The sequence below is a fragment of the Falco peregrinus genome, chromosome 10 (genome assembly GCF_023634155.1).
Source record: "Falco peregrinus isolate bFalPer1 chromosome 10, bFalPer1.pri, whole genome shotgun sequence".
NCBI classification, from domain to species: domain Eukaryota; kingdom Metazoa; phylum Chordata; class Aves; order Falconiformes; family Falconidae; genus Falco; species Falco peregrinus.
Window position 1 is genome coordinate 33512320 of NC_073730.1, and position 23725 is coordinate 33536044.

A 23725-nucleotide genomic window follows, 5' to 3' on the forward strand; every position below is an offset into this window, starting at 1 on the left:
TATGCAACATTTCTGGCCTGCCAAATTGGACAACCTGTTCACAAGATAGAAACCCATTAGCAATATTAGCCTGCTATATCATGGAGAATGTAGTTATTTGGCACCTGTAATATTCTGCTGAGCAAAGAGGAGAACTGCAAGTCCTCTCCAGCTTTTTTAACTCACCTGTTTGCGATCTGGTATTTTGGCCACTTAAAACTTTTTAGCCTTTATGCTCTCAGCCAGAAGCAAGACACGCTATGTCTTAATGTATTTATTTAAAGGGGACTGGGGTGGCAAGAGGGAATTGTGAGGAGAGAAAAGCTCACTTTGAGTTTTGGCGTTTGGAGCTGGTTTCAAAGTATTTCCTATCTTGGTTCTTCTGCCGTGGCAGTTGAGGGCAAAGACACCACTGCCTCCCGCAGCCCCTGGGGCTGCGGTCTCTGCCCCACCACCGTGCCGTGCTGCCTCCTGAGGCTCGGCGCATTTGGCTAACAGGATGGGGACAGCAAGTTTGTGGGTTAAGAGAGGGACCAGAACGCACGGCTGCAGCTGCAGATAACGCTGGCCTCATGCTCGACGATACCCCAGCCAGCGGGCGAGCGCGGGGGCTTGCACGCGTGGTTGTGCAGTGGCAAGGGGCTGTGGCTCTCTGCTGCAGGGAAGCACGGCACAGACATGGGGTTGGTGGGGGAGTATGGGCCAAGAGTTCATCATATTAAGCCCCCGTCTCATCTGTGACACTTCATAGGCCTTCTGGTGAAGTGTGTATTTGCTCTTCAGCTGAACCACTCCCAGAAAGAGGATGATGTCCAAATCCTTTCACTTTTCACGTACTCAAGAAGAAAAAGAAGCCTCAAGTCCATATTCACCGTGAGAAACCAATAGCATGGCCAAGTCAGCAAATGGGAAAAAGCTTCTAAAAATGGGCTGCTAAGGCACTTCTCTAGTGAGAGATACCGTATGTTCCATTCCATCGTCTTACAGAGATGAAGAAGAAACAGATGGAAAAAGTACCAAAAATGCAGTTGTTGCAAAATACTGGCACATAAATGAATTGTATTTCAGTACATTAGAACATCCTAAGTGCCAACGGAAAAATATTAAATGGTGTGCTGCTTCTGAGGGCTCAGCCAGTCTGTCCTCTGATGGTCTGGCAGCAAATCGGGTCTTGTGACAAAATGTCACCTCGGTTCCTGCTAAATTGCCACCAGGATCAAAAGTCATGCAGAAACACCATGAATACTTGAAAACTGAAACAAACTCCTGTCTTTAATTAGTTCTGTATTCTGTCTCAGAAATGATTTCACGTAGGGCGCTAGAAAAAATGACGGAAATGCTGGTTATAATTTTATGGGTAAGGGCTTAGTTATGCAACACCCAAATATAAACTGAAACATGATACAGTTGAAGACACATATATAGTATTCCAGGAGTTCATATCCAGAAATTGCAGGACTGTTTCCGTAAGTGACCATGTGCACCAGCTGTACCAGGAAGGTTATCAAAGTCCACGAGTGGAGATGGTTTAACGGTGTTTCTGACAGAGGGTGTTGTGCTCCTGATGTCAGTGGGACGCTCACATTGGATTCAGGGAAAGAACACGTCATGTAGCATCTGAACTTTTGTTTATTGTTTATGTGAATCCCTGTAGTAACGCTAGATACCAGTCTGGGAGAATCCCAATGGCGCTTCATCTTTCTCTTCTGTCACTTCTTTTTCTTTCCCCCTGCTTTTGGAGGGTTCCTCAGTTCCCTGCTATCACTTCCAGTTCCCTCTTGTGCCCTGCATGGCCACCTCGGCAGAAGCAAATGCTGCTCCTGCAGGCAGAGCTGGCACTGAAGCATCACGAGCTGTTGAGAGTGTATCGTACTCTCGTGTATCATGCTGTATCGAACGCAGCTCTGGCTGTGCTGTCTGCAGGGACTGATGCTGCAGGAGCGCTGAGCAGAGTGGCAGGTGGCATGGTGCATCAGCAGAGGAGGAGCTGCTCCCACTCACAGGGGCTGCGTTGGTTCTGTTGTTTAGTTCCCTTACCAGTATCACTAGGTACCGCTAGTTTTAAAATATTCAAATGTGATTAATGTGGTATATATCCATGAATATTAACTATTAAGAAAGTTAGAGAATCCATGTTATTCCCTTTTAAGATCATTCCCACAGAAAGCTATTGCATTCATAGAAGAGCAACTTCTAACTGGTGTTCTATCAGACTTATTTTTGGATAGCTGTGTATCTTACATTTCACTAGGGACTTGGGAGTAAGCACTTTAATTTTACATGCTGTTTTTCAAAAACACCTGGTGCAAATTTAGCCTTATCTGTGTAATCGTAGCCGGTGCTTTCACAATTTATTTGTAAACAGTCACAACAAGTTAATGAGCAGGGAGTCAGAGGACTTGGATGTGCCCAGAGAGGGCTGGTTTGGTAGGAATTGGGGTTTCCAGTCTGATTGGTCTCAGACTGGGTCACTTACAAAGCGGCTTAGGAGACAGTTACCCCGTTTCTAAGAAAGGTTGAGCTCACGCTGTCTTCCTTCTGTCAAGGAGGATAATGTCTTTTCTTCTGCTTGACTGTCTAATTTCTTGAAACTCGTAGGGATGTGGTATTTTTGACGTACTTACTGGTCGAGCAAACCGAGCTAAAACTGCCGCAGGTTCAGAAATGACTGACTGAGGAGTCGAGGAGGGCAGGGAGGGTGGAGAAGCTGAGAAGCATGCATACACCTGGAGGGAGGCACACCACCAGAGCCTCATTTCACAGGGCTCGTTTACTTAGTGAGTGAAAAAATATTTGGATTAGTCAAAACCAAAAGACACTGCAGAATTTCAGAGAAGCTACCCAAGGATGAAGGTGATGCATCTTTCCCTGGGTCTGAAGACCCAGACAGAGCTGTGCGCAGGAGGGCAGTGGAAATGTGCAGGCTGGCTTAGTGTCAGAAAAAGCTAGAAACAGTACTTTTATATGGAAATACACTTATCTTAAATTGGGCATTAAAAAGCTTTTGAACAGTAGCAGTACTCACCCATTTTTTCCCCTTAAAATTATACTTAGCAAGAACAGTTTACTATCATTTCACTGCAGCTTTGCCATTGAAATGACTTGAGATGTTTTAAGTAGCAGTTTTCAAAACATCTGCATTTAAATCGTTAATCTATTGTCCTCTAAATGTTTTTGTTGAAAAGGCCTAGGTAAGTGACAATGCTCGTACTTTTACATGAGTAAACCAGGCTTCAGACCAAAGGGATTCCCACTGTTCCCAGGGGAGCCTCAGGGAGATGAAGCAGAAAAGCAGCTCACATGCTGCAAAACGCTGGTGGCAAGGAACGGTCATTTTGCACGACTGTCCAAATATAGTCTGCTAAAAATTCTGAAAAACATTTAGAATCTATAAAATATTCACTGTATATTTATCTCATCTTCTGAAAAGGTAAAATAAAATTTTCAATTATTTAGAACTAGCAGTAGCCAAACCCCCTTGTTCCATACCTTATACTTGAAGTTTCCTAATTCACATTGTTCTCCGTAATATCTAGTACCTTTCCTTGGGTTTTGGTGGTGGGTTTTTTTTTCTTTTATTACACAAAACTCTGATTTCAAAGTAAGGGAATATAAAGGGAATAGCCTGAACCTTTCATCAGCTCTGGGGAAAATAAATCCTTCAATATCAAGTGCAGATTTCTGTTCTTGGTCTTGCATTGCCGTGATGGTTCTTTCGGAGGTGAAGATCTGAAGTGAAACTATTGGGGTAGCAGGTCCTGCAACCTCGACCCTGGGCAAGGCTGGAAATCCCCAAAAGGGCTAAATTAGGGTCTAGTGCCAGAGTCTGTCCTCTATGAACCTATTCCTGCTGCTGCTGCTGCTGCAGGAATGCACACGTGCCATGGTTCTGCTTAGTGGAGAAGTCTCGGAGAACACACTACAACAGCACAGTGCAGTTCGTTATTTACACGTATGGTCAGCTCCTCCTTAGTTTGTCTGAGGAGATGGTATTTTTCCAATTCCTAAAGTCATGATTTAGCCTGTGTTAGTTTTATCAACGCAAACATTTTCTATTACAAGGAATTTGAGCCCTTCCAGGTCAACTAATTCACATGATAAAGTAGTTGATAGAGAATATGCATGTTAGAAAGGAAAATACGCTCAAGTTCTGTGTGTTTTGGCTATTTCCACCTGCTTTTTGATATATGTATCGTAGAAGTATGCAAGAATGAGATTACTTGCCATGTTTGGAGCTCTGTGAGCACAGAAAAAACATTTTCAATGCCACAAAGATTCAGATTTACTGAATCTTTACAATGTGCCAGTTCCAAGCACTCCCTGCAAGTTTGTTGCTGAAATACTCTTTGGCAGCATCTACTTTCTGCCATGTAACTTCCAACATTGAACATACAGCCTGTGCACAATACTTATTAATGATGTTCGTTGCTTTATGGCGATGGTGAATGATGATGAGGATCTATCCCTATGAAGGCAGGTACCAGCACGAGGTGCAGTTTGGTCCCCCAAGGACACGGGGGGCCGAAGAGGGTGGCAGCCCTGCGGGGAGCACACCCCATGCAGTCCTGGTGAGGGTTTGACAGGGAGGGCAGTGGTATACACACATATGGGGCATACGTGTGTACAGCATGCGTGCTATACAGCAGATGCTTCGCTGAGTGTATATCATAGCAATCCTGCCCTCTGATGTCACTGTTACCTGCTCAGCCAGTGCCATTAGAAATGCTGAATCCATTAACTTTGACAGATTTACGGGGTAAGCATATGTCACTGGTATTATGAGAAGCAGTTACATTCATGGAGAGATTTTATGATTCACTGTATCCGCTTATGTAAACCTTAACTTTTACACTGAGAGCCGCTCAGGAGCGCATTGTCCTGCTGACAGGGTCAAGGAGCAGAGCTTGGTGGGAGCAGGGGCCAGCAGGCTCGGGGAGCAGGGCTGGCAAGGCTGGGGTGCAGGGCCTGCTGGGGAGCACAGGCACATGGCACTGGGGAGTGGGACCAGTGGGACACAGCGCTGGTGATGTGGTCAAGGCCACAGGGAACACGCCAGCAGAGCTAGGGGCTGGCAGGGAGTAGGGATTGGCAGGGAGCTGGACCAGGTGGGAGCTGGGGAGGGGAGCGGGATCAGACAGGGGTGAAGGAGCAGGGCTGGAGGGGCGCAGGAGCAGGCAGGGCTGGGGAGCAGGGCTGGTGGGGCAGCAGAGCGGGGTCGGGGCACAGAGGCAGGCAGGGCTGGTGGGGATGGGGAAGTGGGCCGGGGGAGCAGGAGCAGACAGGGCTGGGGGGGGATGGAGAGTGGGCGGGGGATGCAGGAGCAGGCAGGGCTGGTGGGGCACAGGGGCAGGTGGGGATGGGGAGTGGGCCCATGGAGCAGGAGCAGGCAGAGCTGGCGGGGATGGGGAGTGGGCTGGTGGTGCGGGGGCAGGCAGGGCTGGGGGGCAGGGCCGGGGGGGCGCAGGGGCCGGGGGCCGGCGGGTAGCCGGCGGTCCCGCAGCCCGGCCCTGCTCGGGGGCGCCCGGTGCCCCGTGCCGCGGGGGCAGGGGCGGGCTGCGGGGCCGGGCCGGGGCGGGCCGGGGCGGGCGGCCGGGGCCGGGGCTGTGCCGGCTGCCAGCGGCGGGCGGGGATTTGCTCGCCGGCGGCGAGGGGAGCGCAGCGGCGGCCGCATGATGAGGGAGCGGTGCGGCACCTCCGGCGGCGCTGGCGGCGGCTCGGGCGGCCCCGGCATGGAGAGGCTGCCGCCGCGCCAGCCCGACTACATGTCCGTCTGCCTCTTCGCAGAGGAGCCCTACCAGAAGCTGGCCATGGAGACGCTGGAGGAGCTCGACTGGTGCCTGGATCAGCTGGAGACCATCCAGACCTACCGCTCCGTCAGCGAGATGGCATCCAACAAGGTGAGCCGGGCGCGGGGGGTGCGGGGCACGGTGCGGAGCCGGGCGGCGGGCGGTGCGGGGCGCGGTGCGGGGCACGGCCGCCTGCATCCCGGCTGTGCAGGAGGGAACGCGCAGTTCGGCGCTGGGCCGGGGGTGCGGGTGCCCCGCGGGTCCCAGCAGCGCCCACCGCGCACACACCGGCCCCGCTCCGCTCGGTCCGAGGCGCCCGGCGCCCGTCCCTTCGGCACCGATGTTTCCAGGCACAGCGGGCAAACGCCCGCATTTAACAAATTATCACTTCAGAAGTCAATTATCTTCATTGCTGCCTGTCCGTGATAGCGGTAAGCTCTAAGCGTTGCGGTGCGTTGTTGGTCGCTGTTGTGCCCGTCGGTGGGCGCCCCGTGTGTCCCCAGCGGTGGGCTGGCTCCGCACCGCTCGCCCGCGCGGGCAGGGAGCGAGGGCAGGGATCCCGCACAGGGAATCGGCTCCCGGCAGAGATCCCGCACAGGGAATCGGCTCCCGGGGGAGCTGCTCGCCCGCCTCCCGGGACCTTGGCTCCTTTCGGGTTTGGGTGGGTTTTTTAAATTTGTAATGAAAGGGGAGTTTTGAGTTCTACTGCGAGGAGTCAGGTATTTTCTCTCTTAATTTAGAGAGAGTAAGTATAAGTAAGTAATATAAAGCCAGAAAAGTACATTGTGCTAAGAGGAGCGCGAGGGAGAGCAGAGTCCCAGGAGCGCACCGAGAAGCAGCAGAGAGGAAAGGCGAAATGCGAGGTCTGAACCCTTGTGTGCGACTTTCAGAAGCTGCTGTTCCTGCCTGCCCCCTCCCCGTGCTGGAGCCGGGCTCCCCAGCTCCGTCCTGCCCAGCCGAACGCCAGGCTGTGGCTGCAGCATCCCCCCGGGCAGGAGCCTGGCTGCCGGGCGCTGTGCGGGGTGGCGGCGCTCCCTGCCCCGCGGCACCGCTTGGCTGCCAGCGCAGCCTTCGCACCTCCGGGACAGCCTGGCTGCTCCCCATCCCTTGGCTTTTCCAGCTCAGCTTTCTCTCACCCAGGCTTTAATGCAGTGTTTACAACCGTGCCTTGTCTGATGGAGCAGCTCTGCAGTCCCAGACTGAGCTTGCTCCGTCGTTGGGATTCGGGCTGTGTCTGCTGCATCCCTGGCTCTGACCCGCTGCCACGGTGAAACCCGGTTCCCAGTTGTAATGCACAAACCCCATGTTGTTGTTGGGTTCTTTCCTAAGTGGAAATTAATGAAATCAGAAATGCTGAATCATAAACTGATTTTATGAAAAACGTTGAGCAGAGAAATCCTGTTATTTCGGCTTCCTCCTCTGTTAGCGATTACCACAACGTGCGGGGCCAAAGGAAGCAATAAAAGTTTTATAGACCAAGCTTTCAAGAAAGAATATTTTTTGTTTGTTTGTTTGTATTGAGGGAACCCAGGGTGAAAGCTGAGAAAGGTTTAGGCTGCAGAGGGCTGCACCTCCAATGTGGACACTGATACCCTTAACTTTGAGATTCTTTTTTTTTTTTTCTGACTGCCAAACCAGACTCGTGAAGGTGAAAGACTTTAACTAAATTGCTTGTTGTAGTAATTAAAAGTTGTGATCTCTCTGTGTGCAGATGGCTTGCAGCTGGGCTGAGCAAAAGGTTCCTGAAACTTTGTTCTTTCATAACCATTTTCTGAAATGTCTGCGTTTTTTGGTCAACTTCCAGTATCATTTTCATCTGCGAAAGAAGAACATTAAATGGCCTCACACCTCACTTTCCTTGCCTCATCAGCACTAAATATTGACATAAATTAATTTGGGGGTTTGTGGCTTTTGGGTTTTGGTGGCAGACGTACAGTCTGCAGAGTGATCTTGCAGAGCAAGAAGCCCTTGGTTTAGAGACGTGCATCTTTAGGAGGAGGCTGCGACGGTCCTTAATTGGTAAGGTTTTTCCCTTCACCAAGTATCCCACTCAACTGCCAGCTTTGGTCAACGGCATTTAAATTTGTCACCGGTAAATAGAAAAACAGTCAGATGTTTTGAAAACAGGATGCTTGGGCTCCACATTATTAAAGAAAAACGGAAAGAGAAACAGTATAGATAGGAAGAAAGCAAATAGACTCAGCATGCTCCCAAGTGCAAGAGCAGTATAAACAGTGACCTATCTTCCTGACCTCCGCTCTCGCCGAGTTCCTGGCCCCGCGCCACCCAAGCCAAACTACGTCATTTGAGACTGATAGTAGGCATGGCACAGCTGTTGCAAGTGTGACTCGAATTTCCTGTCTCCTTCCTGACAGACGTAGTTTAGAAAACCCAGAGTTGCAACAACAGCAGAGAGAGAGGGAGGATCTCGGCATACGTGTTCGCAGGGTGATTCTCAGAAGTCCTGCAACAAAAAGGAATTGCTGGGGGGAAACACCATGCAGGACAGCATCCTGGCTTTAAGCTGATGGTTTTCGGAAAACATCAGTTAAAACATGTGCGTATACGTTTTTAAGATGTGAGTTAATTACAGGAGAAGTGAGGAAATGAGCAGCTAATCTTACTGTGAGCTAACGAGTCTGATTGCACTGACATCAGTGTGAGCCAGGGAAGCACTGCTGCTTGCACGGTGGGACACTACGGTCCCAGGAGCAGGGATTGGACGTAAAACTGGCAAAGGGGAAACTGTTTCCCCTGTGTGTTGTCGGTATCTGTGAGTCCTGCTGCATTACCAGAGCAGTGCCTGATCTGCAGGCCAGCCCAAATCCCTTGCTGCTCCAGCTCCAAGCTTTTGCTGCAGAACAACTGACCGTGCACAGTGCCCTTAGTTTTTTTCTCTCTAATTTAGAAAGTTATCTGGAAAACTACCTGGTTGCAGGGAATGCAACCAATACGAAGGGGATTTATTTTCCTAACATTAATACTAACCTTTTGCTGTGAGGAGAGTATGGCACTGCAGCTGTGCAGTGAAACGAAATTACCTGCAAAAAGCTCTGTAGGCACTCAGTGTTGCCTGAAGAAGCAGACCACATATATTTACATTATTGTAACATATATATTCTTTTTTTTTGCTTGCATTTATCACCCTGTCCAACTTCCAGCTCAGGCAGCTGCTGTGTCTCAGAAGGATTTGTGAGTCATGGGCCTGCTGATAAAGAGGGGGTATATTCTCTCTTGGTGGCCACCCTGTAATGTTGCATTTGGCATTAGGCAGCTGTCCGCAGCCTCGCTTGTCCTGCGGATGGAAGTGCAGGACCCCCTCGGCTCTACTACCTAGCCTAGCATTTGGGATCTTGAGAAGGACACACTCGGTGCATCTCCTGAATCTTAAAAAGGAGCAAGTATTTTTCCCAGCTGAAATGCTGGTCTTGCCAGCTCCAAGCATTTAGGGATGGAGAAGACGTTTGATTCCTGGCTGTGCAGTATGCAGCCCAGACTGTGCCTAAAACAGATATATCTGAATGGGCCCAAGCAGTACCTTTCCATCTCCTTAAAGCAGACCAGTCTTATTTAGAGCTTTTTGCAGTCTGTCAAGTAAGTAAATGGACAGGTGATGTCGTTTGTGCTCTGTGAGGATATTCTGATTTTGACAGAGGTGGTGTCATCAGGGTGCCTGCCTTGTGCTCTTGACACTTTTGAAACCCGCTGCTCTCTCCGGACTGTTCCCTGGGGGACCCGTCCCCGCCAGCACTGCTCATGCAGCTGCAGACACTGCAGAGTAAATCTTTAGTTTCTCATGTCAGCTCTTAAAGCCGTCTCCGTTACTCCCAAGTGCTGAATGATGCAACTCAAATCTTGCCACCCAAGGCCGTTTCCAGCCAGTGGCTCAGGGCAGCAGCACGTCAGGGCTTCGCACTCCTATCTTGGTTGCTTGTGAGCCAGAAGCCACTAAGATAAACATAACTGATTTCATTTTGCTTGTATTTCAAAGGGCATTTCAGTCAGAAAAGAGGAGCAAGGCCGCACCTAGCTTTCAGGAGGCAGTGGCTAAATAAACATCTGGACACTAATGTAAACTCCTGGGGTCAGTGGTAGAGGTTGAGCACGGCACAGGGCCAAGTGCCAGCAGTGTATGTGCTGGGCTGCACAGCCTCCGCGCCCGCTCGCCTGTCTTCTGCCAGCCCACCAGCCCTCCGTCTCATCCCCTTTGGACGTGATGTTTCCCTTAAGTGGTGCCGACCTGTTTAGTCTTTTGCTTGCTTTCGCTGTAACTTCCTTTGTTTAATACGCTTTAAAATAGCCGAGTGCCGCACAAAGAGGGGCTTGTTCGCTTGTGCAGCAGCCAGCGAAACAAAGAGACTTCCACGTCTCCTGTTTTTACAAGCCGGGATGAATCACTGAGCTCCGCACGCGGTTCCCCAGCCGCACGCCGGTATTCCCCTCGCCCAGGGACTTACGTTATGGAAACCGGGATCTGCTACCCAGCTCTCTGGAGTGTGGCAGGCTGGTCAGAGCAGCCCTTGGCATCGCTCTGCTTCAGTCCCTGCAGAGCCCTAACACGTTGCCCGTGTCAGGTTTGACGTCGGCGTGTTCAGCAGCGGTTAACTGTTTCTTAGACGTACAGCTGCTGTCTGCAGAGCAGGATGCTAGGCGATCGTTGTGCTCGGTGAGAACTGCGGTAGGAGCTGTTTATATCTGAGGTTGGGAATATTCACTCCATCTTTGTTTTATCTGATGGCTTTTCGTTTGTGTTGAGGATGTCCTTGTGCTAGAGGACAGGGCAGTCTTTTTCTTAAGGCAAAGCTATGGGTGATGCAGGAGCCAGGTTTTTTAACAGAGCCACTTGGGAGTGGAGAGCGCAAGGTTCCAGTGAAGCCTGCTGAGTGAGGAGGAGCCGGCTCTGGGCAGTGGCTCTGCCCCAGGCTGTAAAACCCCTCAGAGCTCCTCATGGATGTTCAAGACTTGCGGAGATGGGTCCGAGTCAACTCCTGTGTATCAGTTCTCATCACTATCATAAATGGACTTATGGGGTAGCTATCTCTGTATCCATCCTGTTCCTCCTCCCTTGCTCTTTGGCCTCTAAAATAAATCATTCTGACTATATCAGATATGTCATAAGAGTGGGGTGGAATAGTGGGGCCGTATGTGGGTTATTTAACAATATAATATTCTGGTCTTGTGAGCCCTCTGGGCTGCCAGTTTCTGAACGTCTTAGTCAAACTGATTCAAATGTTTAAGTACTGGAAAGCTGCACCACTGGGAGAAGTGTCCAGCATCGGGAGCCAGTGCCACTGTTTGAGGTGCCTCCTAGAGCACAGTGACTCTGAGCGGCAGATGCATCCTCACCTGCTGGGACTGTTGTGGTAAACGGGTGGGAAAAGCCCATACGAGGGAGATCCCAGGACCAGCACGTCTAGATAGCCACAGCAGATAAGAAGACTTTGGTTTGAATGTTGGTTCAAATCCATCCTCCTGGGAGCCCTTCTGTGGAGTTGCCATCCTCTGGGACGTGACAGTGCCCAGGACCTTCTAACATGTCCTTTAAAGATTTCTGCTTGTGCTGGGATGCGATGTGTTTTAAAAGTTCTGCATTCTCAGACTTTTACGTTATAACACATTAGGGTGGGGCTTAAATAAATAATAGCTCAAAGGCAGGTTCAAAATGAATCATGATTTGAGGGCAGGACTAGAGAGTGACTAACTGTTCAGAGCAGTGACCTATCTGGAAGTGAAGTGAGGATACCGGAGAATGAGCATGAAATCTCGGAGGAGAAGCATCACTTAGATGAGGGTGAGCTGTGAAGGATTGCAGAGTAGGCTTTAATCCTTGGAGCAGTCCCAATCCTGACCCGATTTTGTGGACCAGGGCAGTTTGCACAGCCTTACTCCGAACTCCTTGTTTTTTACCCAGTTGCAGAGCAACTGCTCTCGGTGGGGCGGCTGGGGATCAAAATACTTGCGCTAAGTGAAACTTAATTGAAAGATGTTGCGTTATCAAAGCCAGAACATGTTGTGGAGATGTACTGGTTTGAAGGCTCATCCGTCAGAGCTCTTAGAGGGAGAGATTCCTCTGATTAAAGCCTTTGCCCTGTGTTTAAAGCAAACAAACAAGAAGTGCCTCACCTTGCTGCTGGTTTAGCACAGCTGGGCAAACGCCACATAAAAATTATTCTGCAAATAATTTGCCTATCTCTGTGTGAGAAGGACTTTTCATTTAAATATATTTACATTAATTAGTGCCTTCCGTATGGTTTTGGTGCTTGCGTTAGCCTCATTTTCATTTTGGCAGGACCAACTGCCATGTTTTCTGGGGGGATACCGTCTTGTAGAGCTACACTGACTTCTTCCTAGGACTTGCTCTTTATCCTGTGTTTTCTGAAGCATACAGACTTCTGTCAATTAAAAGTTGCCGGAGTTTTTCCTCATCACGGGCATCATGGAAGAGTCATCTCAGGGCACAAAGTTATTTGAATTTTCCAGAGCCTGTTCTCCTACTCAGGTAAAACCCCAGCTGGATTTGCTTAAATGATGACTGCAGAGCCTGACTCAAATTTAAATTAAATTTAAATTGCTGCTTCACACGATTAACAAAATCCCATGTTTAATTGCATTGCTCTCTTTGTTAAATGACAAATGCTCTTCCCTCTCAGATGTTTGGTTTTTTCTCTTTTTTTTTCTCCTGAAGATTGAGAGTATAATCCAGGCATATTTCATCTGAATGGCCAGCATCTCCTTATGCGCAGCCCCGAGCTCCCCGGGAGCAGGGCTGCCTCTGCCTGCTGCCTGCCTGCCCTGGCAGGGACGAGCGGCTGGGGAGGCTCGCGGGTTTGTGGGCTCTCCTTGCGTAGTCATTTGGCAGCAGTGTGGTTTGCATGGGTGTGACTGACAGAAGATTTTGGTTTGAGATCTGCAGCCTTCTGGAGCGCTATCTGCTCTTGAGGCCACAGATGTTGTCAGCTGCATCAGGTTTTTCTTTAATCAACTTTATGTCAACAAACAAGCTGCTGTAGGTTTTAATTTTGCTGTTGCTTCCTAGCCTTCAGCTCAGGCTGGTACTCATCATCTCTTCTTCCTGATTTTCCTTTTGCACTTAACATGGCAAACATTTTTCCACCTGGTAAAACTCTATAAAAATGATTTTGCAGAACAAATGTTTTTCCTTTTTGCTGGTTTTCTTTGCTCACCTCTTGTTCAAGTGAAAAATACAACCAGTGCTGGGCTGAAAACGTGGTATGAAGACTGACCACGCTGTGTCAGCTGCTCTGGAAAAGGTGGTACTAGTCTCAGGAGTTACCCCTTGCCTGCAATGTGCCATCGGTGTGGTCCTTCCTCCTTACAGTGTAATTTGTTTTATGTTACAAAATGTACCTTTCAGTGATGAAGAAGAGAGTACAGTTCCTGAGGGATCGCTGCTCAGCTTTCGTGTGGTTGCGAGCTCTTGCCATGTGCAGTTTGGTACTTACTGGTGAGAAAATCCTTACAAAATCGAGTAAGTTGACACGCAGGCTCCGGTTGTGGTTGCGTGTATTAATTGGCTACAAGAGACCTGTTCTTAAGTGTAGGAAGAGCATTTTGGATGGAGCAGAAATCAACCTGTGCTTCTGCCAAAGGAACCAAAGGAGCTTCAGATCACGCTGCAGACTGGGCCGTACCCCCTGCTGTGGTTTTTCCACCTGAGGAGACCACACAATATGTGCTCTGTCACACCACGCAGCGTGAAATCTTACATTCCCTCAGTCTTGCTATTTCATGTCAACCCAAACAACAAATGTAAAGCTGAACCGAGGGCTGCTGGGTACCAGACACAGTGCTATTGGATACACCGCGAAGTGAATCCATCAGCACTGGGTGCCTCCGGACTGCCCGATGGAGGAGGTGGTAAGCGGATTTGGCCCTGCAGGGTATGGCAGGCATTTTCTTCGTGTGCCAACAAAAACTCAGGCAGGCACACCTTACACATGACACATTCATTTTCAGGAAAGTAAATGGGGTGGTTTCTCTATGACCTTACCAATTCGCCAGCATCGGGCGGAGGGGTTTTTTCTTCTGCCTTACCAGTTCCCAGCAAGTGAGTAACATGCCCCAAGCCTGCTTTTAACTAAGGAGATTCAGTATTGTTTCTAGGCAGTGCTAATTCACAGTGCTTTCCTCGGGCAGGATCCTATTGGGAGTTTTTCCTTTCTGGCATTTTAATGCCATTTGCATATTTCAGGTCTCTGGAAATGAGCTGGAAACCTACCGGTGCTAACACTCCTGCTTCAGGTTCCACTTCATCACTTCTTAAGCCCCATGTTGCGTAAACACGTCCCACCCAAGGGAGGTTCTGCTGGCTGCTTTCAGAAATGCTAAACTTCATGGGTAAAACCTGAATATTGTTCTGTCTACATCAGATATATGTTACTGCTTTCATGAGCAGCCACATGCTGATTTATGGCAACATGCTATTTATTTATCAACATTTACATTGTGGAATTTAAAATTATTTTAATAACATAAGGCCAACAAGTTGGTCATGATGTTACTCCTTTAAAGTCTTCCTTTGAACATACATATAAATCAACTCTCCTTTGATGTGAAATTGGAGATTTCATAACCGTGTGTTTACTTTTTGGTTTAAAAAATAAGCTGAAGGGAAAACAAAAAAAACCCCAAAAACAAATAGTACTTTGTATCTCATTAAAAATAGTTTCTAGCACATTAAAAAATATATTGTTTTAGGAAACAAGGACTAGAAAGAGTTGCAAAAGCATTTGATTTTTTTAATGACTGATAGTTGACTGCAGCCATTCCACTTTTCTTCAGGCATTGAAATGCGTCTGAAAACTTTCCTCCCTTTAGTAATGATTACTGCGAAGTGGGCTCATTTTTTTTCTTTAAACATTTAAATGCACCTTCCTGTCATCCTTGGTGTGAGTGCTTCAAAAGGAAAGTTGATAGAAATTACGGTGTAACAAGGACAGCTGCAAATTTGTTTGATATAGCCCTTTCTGTAAGTGGTGTAACATCAGGAAAGCACAGACAAATGAATGAGTTATGGCTTCTATAAATTAAAGAATTTTAACTCATTTGCAGATGTTTTAAGAAGCAACAAAAGAAATGCTCCAGCACTCCAAAACCAGCAGGTTTTGAGGAAAAAACAGCAATGAAAAATGACCTTACAAGGCACTTGTGTGCCAGAGGTCAGCTTCCCTGCCCTGCCTCAGGAGCGAGCAGGGGGTGCCCAGGTTTGGGTCTGACCCCTGTCCCGGGGCACCCAGGAGCGCACACGGTGAGCCTGGCTCTGCCACTGCTCAGGCAAAATCCCAGCTCCGGGAATTTTGTCTGCCTGAGGGGTAGGTGTCTCTGTGCAATACAGGAATGAGCTGTCCGTGTCAGGAAGAGAGGGCTAGGTATTTGGAAATACTCATTCTAACTTCTGAAACACAGGCAATGAGACTCTGATTTTTTTACAAACCTGCATTAGCACATGAGTGTGACATCTCTTCTCTTAGAGCGACCAGAGGTCCAGACAAAAGCATTACACATTTGCTGTTTGACCTGGTTGCTGTATACACGGATGAGTAATTTCCCTCCTGTGTGTAAATAATTTCCGGCTGGACTCTCGTTCCTGCTCCGTCACACAGGCAGGTGAGTGTCAGCTCTTCCCAGCTCCCAGTGCTGGGCATCCAGTTATTCCCAGGAGAAGAGCTGTTGAAACGAGTGGAGTTACACCAAAGTTTAATTGCGCCTCTGGACCTGCAGTAATTTACCCAGGCAATTAAGCTGAGAAGGATTCAGCCCAGCAGCCTTTGCGTGGAAATCAAAGGCGAAAGTAACGCTCGTACCACAAATCCTTTTGTTCTAAGGATTTCTAGGAGCCTAGGAGTGGTGGAAGAGTGAGGGATGTAATGTTTGCGTCAGAAGGGTGGGTCGCGGGGAACGGAGTTTATAAACATTTTTACACACTGGAGATCTGCACCGAGATTCCTCCATCAAAGTGTGGGGTGGGACCCCACTCTCCCTAGGTACTCCGGGCAGGCTGGAGCCCCACAGCATCTCAGCAGCTCTTTTATCTTGAAATTGCCCTCAGCTCCTGCAAATGACTAAAACTTTTTTAAGCAGCCTCTTTGCATAAGGACTCTTGGCCTCAGGGAACCCCAGCTGGTATACATCGACTTCAAAGGATTTACATCAGCAGCAGATACATCCTCCTGTCTTTCGTCTCCCTGTAAAGCACCAGGAACACCTCTGATGCCTGCTCTAAAGGGGAGTAGGAATGGGAATAACAGCAGGACTATGGCTGGAGCTGGTGTGGGGCTGGAAAGGCCAAGAGCTGTGTGTGCCGCGGTGTGGCTCTCCCTAACCTTCCTAGGAAAGGAAGAAGAGTTGTTTCTTCCATGAAGAGCCGGAAAGGTGGGACTTTGCCCACTGAAGCACTGGGGAGATGTCCCACGTGTGGCTGGGTGCTGCCCTGGACGCCGCCCCGTGTGGCACAGGGTGGCCCCTCTGCCGGCGCGCTCCCAGCGTGATGGGGCTCCTCAGTCTGGCAGATGTTTGGCCTAATCTACGACAGGCCAAATTTTCTGTCTCTCACACAAATGAAGGCAGGCAGGCCTCGCACACAGAGCTTTTGGTTAGGATGGGATGGAGGGCCGGCTGCCAAGGGAGGGAGGGAGGGAGGGAGCTGCCGCGCTCAGTGCTGATGCTGATGCCGCTGCACGCCTGCTGAGCTCCCATGGTCATGTCCTTGCAAAGCAAATAGTGCAGCTGCCGGTGCAGAGGGAACGTGAGCAGCAAGGGTGCAGTGTGGGCAGCCAAGAGGGGAACTATGAGTGAACTTTCCCAACAGTAATCAAGGAAATTGCCGCACGCACACACGACTGGAAAGCTGGAAAGAAACTGTGATTCCCTCTACCAGAGAATACATGAAAAAGGGTCACTGCTGGTAATCAAAGAATGATTCAATTTCTGGGAGACTTAATTTGGTTCAGATGACTTCTGCAGTTACTTCAGAGCATGCAAAACAGGAAAACTCCATGCAATGCACTGGCTTTTTCTCGCACAGCGCTCCAGATGGTTTTAGACCTCTGCGACTTGCTGGGAAGGTCAGCTGTACCACCATGTGTATTTGGTTATTAAAATTTTTGGCTGGGGCTTCATCTTATTTACGTTATCTGCACTCTTTTCATCAGCTGAATGTGTTAACTGCACGGTCCTGTGATCGGAGTTCTGGGTAGAGAGCAGGGACCCTCAAGCCCTTTTCCTGATTTTGCTTCTTTCTGGGGTGGGCATCCCCTCCCGTGTACATCCTCCTGTGTGCACGCGCATATTCTGTGTGTGCCTCAGTTCCCATCTGTACAGTGAGGTTATCGGTGCTTATTTCCTTTGTAAAAGGCACCAAGATGATTATTAATTATGAAAATAACAGCACATGTCCACATGTTCCTGATACGCATTATTGTAATTGCCGAGCTGAGGGCCATGCTGTGCTCATGCACGAGCTTTTTAAAGCAGCACCACTTCTGTTTGCTTAATGGCAGAGCAGTTGGTATTTTCTCATTGCTAGCGTGCAATCTGTTTGTTTTACCCTTTGCTGTCAAATCGATTTAATGAAGGGATCTTACAGAGGTTTGCACATGACATCAGTCATTGATCTGTGCAGAGAGGCAGCAAACGCGCTTTCTCCCCGCAGGCGCCGCAGGCAAATGGCAAAAGCAGTTCAGAGGAAGCTGTGTCACTGCAGAGCATCCTGACATCAAGGGAAGCTCAGGAAAAATCCCAAATGCCCCCCACGAGCAGCAGAGACACTGTGATTGCCGAGTGCACCATCAGCATGCCTTGGTCCATGCTGAACTCTGTTCATTTTAAAAGGGTATAGTGTTATTAAGTAAATACTGCTTAGGTGCCAGCATCATTCAGATGGTAATTTGCAATAAACTTTGCAAAGCACGTGGGTATTCTTACAGCGCTGTGGGTGGTGTCTCGGGCTGGGGGTGGTGTCTCGGCTGGGTCTGGCCCCGGTAGTCCTTTTAGCAGTGCTCTAATACTGCTGTCTTCGTATAAAAAAAGGTTGCAGATTAAAAGTCGGGAAAAGTGAGCAAGATTAAGGCTGTTGGAGGAGGTGAAGGGAACAGATTCCTGGTTAAAGATCAGATATGAGAAACCCAAGGCCTTCTATCTGCCCTCATCTCTACTGCAGATGGCTTAGGTGACCTTGTGGAGGCCATTTAATTGCTTGGTGCCGCTGTGAAAAGGCAGCCAATTGTGAGGTAAAGGCAATTTTTTCTGATGTTTGTCCACTGCTTGGAATTATTAGTCTGAAAGGGGCAATTGTACAGAAAACCAGACAGATTCAACGTTGCTTAAAAGTTGTTTGTGTGATCATCTGATTATGGTGTTTTCCTTGTAAAGATAAAGGCCTCGATCCAGAGAAATGTTTCAGCACATGCTTTGCTGTAAGTCTGTGGGAGTGCTCATGTGTCGGTGGCTGGTGCTTGTGACCAGCGAAAATACGTCACTGTGAGGAATTGATAGGGTCAGAGACCTCCTCTCCTCCCACAGGCTTTCTCTTACTTGGTTTTCATTCTCGCTGCCACTCGTTCTCCGTCACTAAGGTTTCTCTTAGGAGTTTCAAAAAGGCTTTTGTCCCTCTTGGTTGACACAAAGTTTACTGGAGACCCCATGAGCCAAAGCCCGTGTCCATGACCCAGCGCTGTGGGATGCTCTCCTGGGCAGCCAGCATCTTTCACATCCCGCTCCTGGCCGTATCCCACGAGATACCGTCTTTCACATCTTGCTCCCACCTGCATCCCATGAGGCAGTATTTAAACTGGTTGAGTAACCTGGCAAACGAGGCCTCGCTGTGTGACAGTCACACTAGGACAAGGCAGGCTGCTGCAAGAGAAAGCAGCAGAGATGGTGGTGGCAGAATCCGAGCAGATGGCACCCCATCTTTGATCTACGCAGACAGCCACGTGCTCAAAGGGAGGTGACATCAGCTTTCCACCTCTGATAATCATAAATTCAAGGAGAGAAGGAGGTGGGTTTGCAACTTCATTTGCACCGTGTGGTTCTTATGGCCAAAAGGCTGAGCGGCAGTTCCATCTGGACGGTGCTGAGCAGAAGCTGGAGCCATGCCTGGCCAGTGAGGCGTGATTTTTGTGGTGCTCAGTGCTGGTCCAGCAGCCTGGGCAAGTGGGGAGCTCTGCACGGGCTGTGTGCGCGTTCTGCCTCTCCCTGCGTGCGGGCTCTTGCAGTGGGGACAGGGGTGCAATGCAGCACAGGCTGCCCCGGTGCCCCACATGTCCCACACGTCCCAGAGCACACGAGGAAGCCTCATGATGTCATGCCAAGCGAGGCTGATAGATAACATTTAATGAAGGCAATTGGAGGAAGTAAATAATTTTAGACCAGAGATTGCACTTTTATTTTTGGCGTGCTGGCCGCTGTCGTGCAGTGTGTTACAGCTAGCAATCACCAAGGACATCCTAAAGCAGGGCGAGTGCAGCACATCGGCGGTGACTCCTTGCTGTGATCTCTGTCAGACCCAGGACAATGTGCTTTTCTTCTGATTTGATGCTAAAAGGACAGCTACAGCTTCCTAGTAAAGTGGTTGCATTTCAGCTTAAAATAAATTACAATAATGATTAAATCTTGCAATTGGGATTGTGAATATATTGTAAAAAAGAATTTATTAATTGCAGGCTGACCTTACAGATTTAAGGTTATTATTAGCTTATACCTTTTACCTGAGAAATAGTTCCAGTTGGCAAAGGTACATTTTGCTACATTGCTGCATTTTGCCATTTACCATGTAGGGGGAAAAACGTATGATCACATGGAAAATGTGAAAAATTATGCTTTTAAAAATCCATCTGTGAATACTTGCTTTGAAAATCCTCTGTAATGAAGAGGATTAAAACAAAGCAGAAACGGAGAAGAGGCTGCTGCCTACTTTTGACTTATTTAAATATGCACAGAGCTTCCTCCATTTTAATCTTCCTTCTAAAAAGATGGCTGTGTTACTAAAGCTGGCAAGCCCGCAGAAACCAGCATCATTTTTTTGCTGTACAGTTCAGCTGAGCAAAGCTGATGTGGAGTGGGGACCCCCTTCAGCCAACTAAGCAACCAGGACAATTCATAATTCATAAGTGCTTCCAGCCATCCAGCTGAATACATTTGGATTAGTTCTCGTTTTTTCGTGCAATCCCTGATTTCATTATTCTCTCCTGCGAGCAAATACACCCACGTTCAGCCCTCTGCAAAGATGCTGTGCCAAGCTTGGCTTTGTCTGGGATTAGCAACTGCCGGGCGTTGGGGGATCTCTGGCTTTGATGAACACTGATTTTTTTTATTGACTGGGGAAGGGGGTGTCGGTGTGCCCGAGGAAGCTCTCCTGTCTGACCGGCGATTTCTCCGTGAGGATTTGTGGACGGTGGCGTGGAGTTTTCCAAAATGCCTGAAGCAAACTATTTGTTATCTGTATCTTGGGGTTATATTAAGGTGGGTTTAAATCCTGAAGGCTTATAAATGGCTGGGGTTTTGTACTGTACTGCTTGGATAAAAGCTCTATAAGGAAAACATGCTTTTAAAATGGTTATTTGTGCGTACTGTATGGCAAGAGATAGACATATGTGTGTACTGTGCATGCAGCATACATGTATGTAGATTTTTTTTTCCCCTTTGGGAATTCACTGTTGCGGGGTAAAATGATGCAGCAATGAAAATGTGTGATTAGAAAATTAGGAGGACCATAGCTTGTATAGCTGGGTGAACAAATGCTCGAATCCTGGATTTTACTGTAATGATCCAAGCAGATCTTCAGATTTGTGGCATATCTCTGTTATGTGCTGAACATAGGCAGTTTTTTACTTGCATAATTCAAAATGGAGCAAACTTACAAAATTGAGAACAAAAGAAGGTTATAGGATGTGGAACTTAAAAACAATACAAGAATTTGATCTTTCAGAGATTTTCTGAAACATTACCTTCTCATTTTGTTGCAGTAAAACCTAATATGCATCTTTGGGGGAAATTAATTTTGTAGTTTAAGGTACTGAAAAGAGATATCTAGTGATGCTGCTGCTGAACAGTATATCTAAATGAAACTATGTGTCGCTGACTCCATTCCAGGTATCTCCAGAATTTTGCTTTTAACATCTTGTTTGTGGACTTGCTTGTGATAAAGCTGTATTAATTTGGAAAAACATTCAGAAAAATGCCACCTTTGTGTTTGTGCTCTTCCCCTCCCAGTTCAAGAGGATGCTGAACCGGGAGCTGACACACCTCTCTGAGATGAGCCGCTCCGGCAACCAGGTGTCTGAGTACATTTCCAACACTTTCCTGGGTAAGGCGTTGCATCCCAAGCTTTCGGGTGATTCAAAGATAACGATTAATGGCAGCCTAATAGCCATCAGTAGGTGCTTGTGCCCGGTTTTCCTTTGGGGCAGATCATTATTTAAATGTTTTGATTTTTCACTTCCAAAGTGGACATGGGGAGGAAAATAATACGGTGTTTGAATAAGGCCACCCACAGAAGAATTCCTTCTTCAATTCAAAAGATTTTGCTGTTCAGATGGATTAAGCGACTGGGAGCTGCGTTATGCAATGTTTGATTTTTGCGTTGACCTTACTTAAAGGACAAAGTCACACAAGCCCAACTGCATACTCTCATCTCTGCAACTGCTGCCTCATCCAGCTGCATCTTCCCCTTCAGAGACAGGGTTTAGGTTCAGCCCGGACATTTTATATATTTGTGTGTATTTTCTCATTTTGCACTGGATGTGAGAATGAAGGGTAAAGAGAATATTTTGCATTTCATTAGGTTTGTTGGAGCTCGTAGGACTACTGATGTGAATTAATCCTCTGCATTTATAAAATATATTTGTTATGAAAAATATAATTTCCTGTGTTTTCAAGCAGCTTTAGAATTTGTGACCATTGGCATATAAAATGAAGCTTAGCACAGGACCCTCACATACGTATCTCTGAGTCCAACAGCTTCAAATGCTGAATGTATGTGGGATGCCGGAGCTCGTGGGGGACTCGTGCCCTGCGGTTATGATGGCCCAGAATGCATTCAATGTATGACACACAATTATTTCCATTAAGGGATTTTAAAGTGATTTCAGTAGCCAGTTGCAACTGGAACTACTGCATGCATTTAGGACACATCACATCATTAATAATCCATGTAAGTCTGTAGCTGCTTTGCGGGAATCCATGGGCCCTGTCTTATTGCTCAGCTTAATCGTAACATCCAGAACATGAATTAATACAGGGAGTAGAAACAAGACTGCCTAGCTGCCAGCCAGCAGGCCACTTCTTCAGCTGGAGGAGCCTGGAGCGTACACAACGCGCCAGGAAGCATGAACACCATGGCATTTTCGGGGAGTTTGTTGTTCATCAGTTCTTTGCCAGTAGGCGTATGTCTCTGGAGCAGGATATGCTGCAGCAGAAATACCCAGTGTGGCTTGATACTGTGGACCTGATATAAAACTGATAAACCACACATACACTCGAGTTAGCGAGTCTGTGTCTCAGCGGGGACTAATTAGCTGAAGCTGCTGCTGGTGCTAACAGGGCTGTATTATTCTCTGAGCTCAGGCTGGGTCAGGTAACTGCATTTCCTTTTGCAGGTCTTGACAATGGTCTTGTTCCTCCCTATTCTGCTTTTGCTCACATGTTCTGTAATGGTGACGTCCTCACCGTTTTGTGGCAGTCTGAGGGCCACTCAGCCGCTTAGTGCTGTGCTAATGCCGAGTGGTGCAGGCTCTCCAGATTGGGCCAGACTGCAACTTGATTGCTCATATTAAAAATAAATTAGTAAAGCTTTTAAAAGGTTCTTAAAGCTTTTTTTAGGAAGTCAGGCTGTTACATTTTTATGAATTACTTCCCCCCCCCCCAAAAAAAACCAACTTGGTTTAAAATTAACTGAACACACAAAATAACAGGAGTCTTATAACTGAGGAGGTTGAACAAACAAACAAACAAATATGCAGAGAGGACATTAATTTATGTCCAAACAGTGTTTGTTCAATGGGGATAACCTACAGATACTAGCACCGGATCACATGACTTCATTCAGTCTCCTGACTTGTATTAAATGAGCTGAGGAAGTGACGTCCTTTGCAGAGGGGCCAGTCCTGCCGTCACCGTTTGGTCAGCGAGAGCAAGGATGCCAGCTTTGGATCTGGATGAAGGACAAAGATAGAAAACAGTGGGTTTATTGTTGGCCACATCACGTAAATGGGGAGGATCACGATGACCTTTCGGCACATGCCCTTTCCTGAGGGGCGAGGGATGTTGCTGCTGCCACCACGATGGGAACATGATTTAACAAATTAGAGATTTCGGCTCAAGAATGTCCATTTTGTGCTGCCTTAACCTTAGTCATTGCTAAGGAGATTATGTAGAGGAAAGTCCTTCTGTTCAGCAAAAACACACAGGGGAAACACCCGTTGATGTCAGCTTGACTATTGCTGTGAATAATGGCTTCCTTCTTAATTGCAGTGGTGCAGACACGCTGGTAGTTCTTATTTCAGAGAATTTTAATTCAACCAAGGCAAAAGTAACTGGTGCCTAGATGCCTAGTCTTTTCTGGAGGTCCTCAGAGATGCAAAGGTGCAAAGAGCCTTTTCTAAAAGTTCATAAAAAATGGTTAGTGTGAAAGTTGAGCCATTGTATCTCCATTTTCACCCAGCAAATAAATCAGTTGCAAAGGCAGTAAGTAGCATATGTGGATAGATTTTTTTTCTTAAGCACAGCTCTGCAGCCAAGTTTGTGCCCCACGAGGTGCCTACTTAATGTGCCCCAATGCTCTTACTGTCTCTGAGCATGACAACAGAAATACAGCCTGTGCATTGTATGTTAGTCTGTGTATGTTTGTAAAGGGCAAACCTTGAATGAATCGGTGACACAGATTTGTTAATTGCGTTGGTGTTTTAAGAGCAGGGGGTATGGAGATGAGTTTGGCCCTAATA

General features: G+C 47.7%; 1 protein-coding gene across 5 annotated transcripts in view; it reads left to right on the top strand.

Annotated features, from left to right (window-relative positions):
* PDE4B (phosphodiesterase 4B) overlaps positions 1-23725 on the top strand; it is a 216640-nt gene that overhangs the window by 183560 nt on the left and 9355 nt on the right. For 3 of the 5 annotated variants that reach the window (XM_055815121.1, XM_055815122.1, XM_055815123.1), the window contains 2 exons: positions 5764-5876; positions 20997-21090. In XM_055815121.1, the coding sequence (XP_055671096.1) occupies positions 5764-5876; positions 20997-21090 (207 nt within the window). Of the gene's footprint in view, positions 1-5763; positions 5877-8036; positions 8323-16452; positions 20247-20996; positions 21091-23725 lie in introns of those variants that run through there. The other 2 variants (XM_027796810.2, XM_027796809.2) reach the window with 2 other exon arrangements.